At 39.5% G+C, this 9,102-nt stretch overlaps 1 protein-coding gene and 2 pseudogenes across 1 annotated transcript; all 3 read left to right on the forward strand.

Moving 5' to 3' along the window:
- Window positions 1-6: 6 nt before the first annotated feature.
- LOC123256442 (pre-mRNA-splicing factor 18-like) lies at window positions 7-492 on the forward strand (the record flags this gene model as incomplete). The annotated part of the gene is made up of 1 exon (XM_044685056.1): window positions 7-492. A coding segment is annotated over one exon (486 nt), but the record flags the coding sequence as incomplete, so codon positions are not given.
- A 74-nt stretch (window positions 493-566) lies between these two features.
- On the forward strand, window positions 567-2,505 carry LOC123256440 (annotated as a pseudogene).
- A 1,597-nt stretch (window positions 2,506-4,102) lies between these two features.
- On the forward strand, window positions 4,103-8,572 carry LOC123256441 (annotated as a pseudogene).
- The last annotated feature ends 530 nt before the right edge of the window (window positions 8,573-9,102 follow it).

The raw sequence follows: 9,102 nt of genomic DNA on the forward strand, positions 1-9,102 counted from the left end.
GATGATTGTGAAGACATGAATATCATAATCAAAGTCCTTAAGTTTCTCCTTGGAGTTTGGGCTAAGGAACTCAATGCTAGAGAAGATCACGTAAAACATAGTGTTCAGGGCAAACTGAACAGTGCCACCCAAAAGCAGACAGAATCCTATCTGAGGCCACTCTTCAGAAAACTACAGAAAAGGACTCTTCCTGCAGATATCAAAGGATCAATAACAGAAATTATCAAATTCTTGTTACAGAGAGAATATGTGAAGGCCAATGAGGCTTATCTTCAGATGGCCATTGGAAATGCTCCTTGGCCAATTGGAGTCACCATGGTTGGTATCCATGCCAGAACTGGTCGGGAAAAGATTTCTTCCAAGCATGTTGCACATGTTCTAAATGATGAGATGCAAAGAAAATATATTCAGGGCTTGAAGAGATTAATGACCATTTGTCAGAAGCACTTCTCAACAGACCCCTCAAAATGTGTGGAGTACAATGCACTCTGACAACTCTTCTCCATGGAGCTATGGAACAATAAGACACCTAAGACCTGTGGCCTTTTGGGGAACTGTTACCAGCAATGAAGAGAACAGAAAGAATTAAGTTTGGGGAGCAGCTGTTTTCTACCTAATTTATTTCTTGGTTTCTTTGGAGAATTCTGTTTGGTTCTTGCATCAAATTTGATAAAAGACCTAATGCAAATATTAATAACATGGAAATAGGTCTTGATCAATGGCATATGTAAAACCTAGTGGAATTACTCCTTGGCTGGGGAGGGGGGAGGGAAAGAACATGAATCGTGTAACCATGGGAAAATATTCTAAATCAATTAATTAAATAAAAATGTTTAATTAAACAATTGATAGCAGACTCTTGATTGTTGTATCCTATTTTGATTTTTAGTAGTCTCAAAATCAAGCCCAAGGCTTTTGCCCCCACATTTTGCATATACAGACAACAATCATTGAGGGATTCCTGTTGGACTTTTTCCCCTCAGAGGTGGAAGTTGTTGATAAATGATTAGAAGGAAACAGTGGAGATTGACTTGTAATTATTTCTGTAAAATAGGATCATATCCATCTTTACATAAATCTTATAGAAAAAAACTCTTTTTTTCATCTTCAATACCTAGCCCCCAAATCAACATACTTTAGTGACATCTGAATTCCTCAAACTTGTCTGATTTTTCTGGATTCCATTAAAGGTTTGGCTTTTAATTCTGTGACTCGTTTGCTCTTTTTGGTTTCTGATCTTGTTTTTTCTGATTTTTCTGGGGCTAATATCTTTAAAGAAGTTGAAATAATCAGGAAATTGAGATATTCAAAATTAAGGTGGCATATCTTACTATGCAAATTTCTAAAGAAATTTAGTGATCTCTGCATCTGAGATGATGAAATAAAAGAAGTTTCCTATGGGAAATAGTATCAGAGCCAAAAGAGTGATTACGTTTCAAAAACTCCTGGTTTTTTTAGGCCAGGATCATCCAGGATCTCGCCACACTCTGTGAATTAGTCACATATTTTGCCAATGTGCCACCCCCATCCCAGAGAAGAGATACTGGAAGTACTATATATACCTCTGGATCAACTATGCACTTTATGAAAAGATGAAGGCAAAGGATCCAGAGAGGACCAGACATATATATCAAGCCAGTTTGAAATTTATTCCACATAAAAAATTTACATTTGCCAAAATGTGACTACTCTATGTCCAATTTGAAATAAGACAGTAAAAAATCTCCCATTTGCCAGAAGAACTTTGAGAACTTCTATTGGCAAGTGTCCCAAAATCAGATTACTTAAGATCTACATTGAATTGGAGTTGGAATTCGAGTTGAATTCAACCAGTGCCTGAAACTTTATGAAAAGTTCCTGAAATTTACACTAGAAAATTGTACTTCATGGATCAAATTTGCCAAGTTAGAGACAATTCTTGGAGATATGGAGAGAACCTGAGGAATATGTGAGTTGTCTATTAGCCAGCCATGCTTAGATATGCCAGAGGTCCTTTGGAAATCTTACATTGACTTTGAAATTGAACAAGAAGAATCTGAAAAAACAAGAAGTCTTTACCACAGATTGCTGCAACAAAAACAGCATGTTAAGGTATGGATCAGTTTTGCCCAGTTTGAGCTGTCTGCAGGAAATGAAGAAAGCTTAACTGAATACAGACAAATATATGAAGAAGCCAACGAAAGGATGAGAAACTGTGAAGAGAAGGAAGAAAACATTCTCTTATTGGAACCCTGGAGAAAATTTGAATATGGATTTGGGACAGAATCTCAAAAGAAGGGAGTAGAGAAACTAATGCCAGAGAAAGTGAAGAAGAGGAGAAAAATTCAGGCAGAAGATGGGTCTGATGCTGGCTGAGAAGAACACTACCATTATATCTTCCCAGAGGATACTGCTGACCAGCCCAACCTCAAATTGCTGGCAATTGTCAAAAAACTTTGAAAGAAAGCGCAGCAAGAAAAGGATGCTACAGAGCGATATCCAGGCAGAGACAGGGAAGAAGAGTGAAACTTGACTTTCTCCATATTGGTGCATTTTGGTTGTTTTTATTAATTCCTACTTTGCAATCATTGTGATTTAGGAAACTTTTGTGCAGTATTTTTAGAAACTCTGTGGTAAACCCTGTACCTCCAATATATGCTTGACTAATATGGCAGCAAAGGAAAGTGATAAATGTTGGAGGGGGTGTGATAAAACTGGGACAGTAATATACTTCTGGTGGAGTGGTCTGGGGAATTGGTCCAACCACTCTGGAGGGCAATTTGGAATTATGCCCAAAGGGCTTTAAAAGAATACCTGCCCTTTGACCCAGCCATACCACTGCTGGGTTTGTACCCCAAAGGAAAAATACTAATACAAAAATATTTATAGCCACGCTCTTCGTGGTGGGAAAAAATTGGAAAATGAGGGGTTGTCCATCGATTGAGGAATGGCCAAACAAATTGTGGTATCTGATGGTGATGGAATATTTCTGTGCTGAAAGGAATGATGAACTGGAGGAATTCCATGTGAACTGGAAAGACCTCCAGGAACTGATGCAAAGTGAAAGGGGCAGAACCAGGAGAACACTGTGCACAGAGACTGATAAATTATGGTACAATCAAATGTAACAGACTTCTCTACTAGCAGCAATGCAATGACCCAGGACAATCCAGAGGAATTTATGAGAAAGAATTCTATCTACATCCAGAGAAAGAAGTGTGGGAGCAGAAATGCAGAAGAAAAACATATGATCAATCACATGATTGGATGGGGATATGATTGGGTTTTGCAGCTCCAGGAGGGGAAAAGGAGAGAACATGAATCATGTAACCATGGAAAAATATTCTAAATAAATAATCTTTTTTAAAAACTATGCCCAAGTATTAAGACATTGTCAATAAAGGACATATACATTTTAAAAATGTATTTGGGCTCAGAAGTCAGTCATCTACTCCCTCTCACCATCACAACTAAACCAATGACTTCCCCTTCCTGTGAATAAGATTCCTCTGTCTCTCCTAACAAAATGGGACCACTTCCCATGCCTCAGTGACTCATTCCTTTCCTTTCCCACCCTCCAGTTTCCTTCTGAGACTTCCCTTCCTTTATCTTTTTTGTCTCCACCATCTACTACAGAACCTCCTACAGAGTAAGCACTTTGTAAAGGTATATTAACCAACAAAGTCATGTCCAAAGTAGAAAATATTAAAATCAAAATGAAGTGAGTTCAAGTAATAAAAGGATATCATTGGGATTTATCAAGCATGAATCTTGCATTTAACCAATGGGCACTGTGGGTGAGAACTGAGAGAAATGGGAGAGTAGGTTTGTTCACAAAACCCAAAAAGCCTTGTTCAGTGAGCCCACTGAAACCAAGAGGAATATTGGGGCTGGAAAAAACCAAAAGCTGCAGTTAAAGGAGGCTGCTGTCCATCTCTGGAGTTTGATAAGAATATGGCATCTAGCTGAGTTAACATTCTAATTCTCAAGTATCTTGAAAGCTCCAGATACTTAGAGCCATAACTTAGAAGTGGGGGTTGTCTCAGCCTGCCCTGCTGGGGGTCAACAGCAAGGGCTCCTACTTCTCCTGAACATGACCAAAGTCACTGCTGTGACTTCTGAGATGGGGAAGTCTCTGGGCTCCAACACCTACAACAGGGAGAACTAGGAGCACTCGGACTTCCCTATGTTGTGTCAGATATGCCTTGGAACAAATCTCTACACCCACAGAACCAAAGAAAGGTATGGAAAAGAATGCAGATTTTGTGCCAGGCTCTTCACAGTGTTTCACTGATACCCCAGTATTGGCATGGGTTTCAAGACGACTCAAGTGTGCCAAGCCTGCAGCAAGCTCAAAAACGTTTGTCAGACCTGCCTTTTGGATCTAGAATATGGCTTACCCATTCAGGTCCATGATGCACGAATGGCCCTTCAGGATGCCATACCATACCCAAGTTGGAGGTGAACAAAGAATACTACCTCCAGAATCTTGAGGGAGAGAGTTCTACCTCTGATGGCACTTGGCCAGTTGGTGCTCTTAAGATTCTAGTGACCAGTGACATAAAGTTCCAATTGGCCCAGACCAGCCTTTACTACAAGTGGAATCGTCCTCTCCTTTGTTCCTCCTGGGGGAAAAGAGAATGCCAAAGAGGAGAGATGTGTGCATTCAGACATGAGAAGCCTCCAGACCCCCAAGATCCTCTGGCTGCTCAGAACATCAGAGATAAATGTTATGGAATTCAGGATGCATGGCAGAGAAGCTTCTAAAACAGGCTTCAGCAGCAATGCTTCCTCTGAACCCAGCTGATAAGTCATTCCCACACTCTATTGATGGTCTAGGAGATTCCATTAGTAAAGCTAATCTCAAAAATCACTTGGAGGGGACAGCTGGGTGGCTCAGTGAATTGAGAGCCAGGCCCTGAGATTGGAGGTCCCGGGTTCAAATCTGACCTCAGACACTTCCTAGCTGTGTGACCCTGAGCAAGCCACTTAATCCCAATTGCCTAGTCTTTACCACTCTACTGCTTTTTTTTTAATTTTTTAGAAAAATTTTTCATACTTACATGATTCATGTTGTTATAAGGGAATAAATCTAGTAGGGTAATAAACTAGTTGTAATAAGGGAATAAGCTAAAGGTAATAGGGAAATTAAGGCAAGGTAAGGTTGTAATAGAGGATAAGGCAAGGCGAGTGACTAACAGTAGTGTGAATAGGGATAAAGCACTGTGGATAGGGGTTTGTGGATCCCTAAGGCAGTAAAGTGGATAAAGAGAGTACAATAGTGGAGCGTGATAAATTGAGGTGGTAGGAGAGGTAAAAGAGTTGCAAGGGAGAGGATGAGGTATTTGAGGCAGGCAGCTGCAGCCTGGGAGACACAAACTGGGTACAGGTTTGAGACAGAAACACTGAAGGGAAACAAACTGAGTCCTCCAGGTAGAAAGGGCACTTCTACAGACAAAGGTTGGGGCCAGCCAAGAATGGCTTGAAACTGACTAGAGGGCCTTCTAGTCAGTTTCTCAGGTTCACAAAGTAAGAGTCCAGAGGAAGTATTGAGATTACACTTCCTCCAAAATGGACGCCTCCAATTCCCTTCAGGACCCAGAGACAATATTATTCCTTTCTCCCCTTCTCCCTCTCTTATCAATCAACTAATGAACTAGCCAAAGGTTTGATTAAGTGACAAACAGTGTTTATTGAGTTTTAGGGTTGATTGGAAGGGATGGAGGGATACAAGGTAACTCCCACAGCTGCCTAGAGAAAGCTTCAGGTAGGGGAGGGAGACAGGAATGTGAGACTGAGAAAGGACCTGCCTAACTCAGCCCGGAGAGGTTTTGTAGCCTACAGGGTTAGGAAAGTTGGATACAATGATTCAAGAGATAATTTGTAACAAGGGTCAGCCCTACTTGACTACGGGGAAACTAAATCTACCAAGTTTGAAAGCTAACACCCAGATCCACCCTCCTTTCAAAACTCGCAGAAATTCAGGAAGGGAAAATGATGATTGGGAATAGGGAAGGTTAGGGAGATTCAAAGGAAATAGATAAGCTAACAAATTTTAAGAGAAAAGCTGCAGAATATAGGCCAGGTTTTCAGTCCAAAGAGAGAGCTCATCGAGTCTCCAGGGTCAACTCCATAACCTCAGGATTTGAAACCCTTTTCAACTGTTAGAAACTCTGCAGTAAGGCTTTTCAGGGTTAATATGCACCCTTTTGCACTACAATGTTCTTACTTTCCCTTCACTCCCCCAACCACCCCCCATACCCAACTCGAATTTCCACTGGTTTTAACATGTCTCATCTATCAAGACTTATTTACATATTATTGATAGTTGCATTGGTGTGGTCCTTTTGAGTCTGCATCCCCAATCATGTCCCCATCAACCCATGCAATTGTTTTTCTTCTGTGTTTCCTCTCCTGTAGTTCTTCCTCTGAATGTGGGTAGCCTTCTTTTCCCTAAGTCCCTCAGAATTGTCCTAGGTCATTGCATTGCTGCTAGTTCAGAAGTCCATTACATTTGATTTTACCACAGTGTATCAGTCTCTGTGTACAATGTTCTTCTGGTTCTATTCCTTTCACTCTGCATCAATTCCTGGAGGTCATTCCAGTTCACATGGAATTCCTCCAGTTTGAACATAGTAGTATTCCATCACCAGTATATACCACAGTTTGTTCAGCCATTTCCCAATTGAAGGACATACCCTCGTTTTCCAGTTTTTTGCCACCACAAAAAGTGCAGCTATAAATATTTTTGTACAAGTCTGTTTATCTATAATCTCTTTGGGGTACAAACCCAACTATGGTATGGCTGGATCAAAGGGCAGGTAGTCTTTTAGTGCTCTTTGGGCATAATTCCAAATTGCCATCCAATATGGTTGGATCAGTTCACAACTCCACCAGCAATGCATTAATGTTCCAATTTTGCCACATCCCTTGCAACATTTATTACTCTCACCTGTTGTCATTTTAGCCAATCTGCTAAGTGTGAGGTGATACCTCAGAGTTGTTCTTATTTGCATTTCTCTAATTATTAGAGATTTAGAACACTTTCTCATGTGCTTATTGATACTTTTGATTTCTTTGCCTGAAAATTGCCTATTCATGTCTCTTGCCCATTTATCAATTGGGGAATGGCTTGATTTTTTATACAATTGATTTCACTCCTTGTATATTTGAGTAATTAGACCTCTGTCAGACTTTTTTGTTAAGATTTTTTCCCAGTTTGTTGTGTCCCTTCTGATTTTGGTTGCATCAATTAGGTTTGTACAAAACCTTTTTAATTTAATATAATCAAAATTATTCATTTTACATCTTGTAATTTTTGCTTGGTTTTAAAATCTTTCCTTTCCCAGAGATCTGACAAGTATACTATTCTCTGTTCACTTAATTTACTTAGAGTTTCCTTCTTTATATTCCAGTCATTCACCCATTCTGAATTTATCTTGGTGTAGGGTGTGAGATATTGATCTAAACCTAATCTCTCCCATGTTGTTTTCCAATTTTCCCAGCAGTTTTTGTCAAATAGTGGATTTTTGTCCCAAAATTTGGGCTCTAGGTTTGTCATACACTGTCTTGCTAACATCACTTACCCCAAGACTATTCCACTGATCCTCCCTTCTGTCTCTTAGCAAGTACCATATTGTTTTGATGGTTGCTGCTTAATAGTATAGTTTAATATCTGGTACTGCTAGGCCACCTTCCTTCACATTTTTTTCCCATTATTTCCCTTGATATTCTTGATCTTTTGTTCTTCCAAATGAACTTTGTTATAGATTTTTCTAATTCAGTACAAAAGTTTTTTTTGGTAGTTTGATAGGTATGGCACTAAATAAGTAAATTAATTTGGGTAGAATGGTCATTTTTATTATGTTAGCTTGTCCTACCCTTAAGCAATCAATGTTTTTCCAATTGTTTAGATCTAGTTTTTATTGTTTGGAAAGTGTTTTGTAGGTGTGGTCATAGAATTCCTGTGTTTGTTTTGGTAGATAGATTCCTAAGTATTTTATATTGTCTAGGGTGATTTTAAATGGTGTTTCTCTTTCTACCTCTTGTTGCTGTGATGTGTTGGAAATATATAGAAATGCTGATGATTTATGTGCATTTATTTTGTATCCTGCCACTTTGCTAAAGTTGTTGATTATTTCTACTAGCTTTTTAGTTGATTCTCTAGGATTTAAGTAGACCATCATATCATCTGCAAAGAGTGATAGCTTAGTCTCCTCATTGCCTATTTTAATACCTTAAATTTCTTTTTCTTCTCTAATTGCTACTGCTAGTGTTTCTAGTACAATGTTAAATAATAGAGGTGATAATGGGCATCCTTGTTTCACTCCTGATCTTATTGGGAAAGCTTTAGAACCATAGCATTGATTCTAAGATGGAAGGTAAGGGTTTAAAAAAAAGAAAGGAAGAAACCACTTGGTGCAGTTCAGTGAAAAGGTAACAGTTCCACAGAGGCAACACTAAGCTTTCATCCAGGTTGCTGCCATACAAGCTGCAGAGATGACTGCTGAGAAATCCTTCAACAAACTTGTAAAGGGGAGAAGGCTTCTTGTAAAATGGGAAAGATCACAGGTGGCAGGGTTGAAGGCTAGGGGTAACTGGGTGCCATGACTGAGGTTCTGTGGTAAGAAAGGCTGGGCAAGAAGGGCCATTGAAGTGCAGCCTCAAAGACTATCCACAGGAGAACTGAAAAACTTGTTTGGAGTTCAAGCATAGGCTTAAAGGACAATCACCCCCAGAGGGACTTTGAAATCCACATGGATTGATCCTGCAACTTTATTACTATTAGAGGATTACCAACAACTCATCCCCCAAATCTGAACCTCTCCCACCCCTTTTTTTCTAAAATATCTACTAAAATTATGTCAAAATAAAATAAAATGTAATAGAGCTGCTTCTGATTTCCAGGCCATCAAGCCTGTAGAAATCAAGCCAAGCCATCATGGTTACAGAGAAACTAGGAAAGAAACTGTGTTTTGGAATTTCTAAAAAAGAAGAGTAGAAACTCACAACCAATGTCTTTCAGTTAACAGGAGCTAAATAAGGAGCTTACTACCTAGTGTTCAAAGTGACTTTCCCAGAGTTCACAAGTGACTCCTCCTAGGTGTGAACTCCTCCTAGGTG

This window comes from Gracilinanus agilis, unplaced genomic scaffold (assembly GCF_016433145.1).
Source record: "Gracilinanus agilis isolate LMUSP501 unplaced genomic scaffold, AgileGrace unplaced_scaffold59011, whole genome shotgun sequence".
In the NCBI taxonomy this organism is placed as follows: Eukaryota; Metazoa; Chordata; class Mammalia; order Didelphimorphia; family Didelphidae; genus Gracilinanus; species Gracilinanus agilis.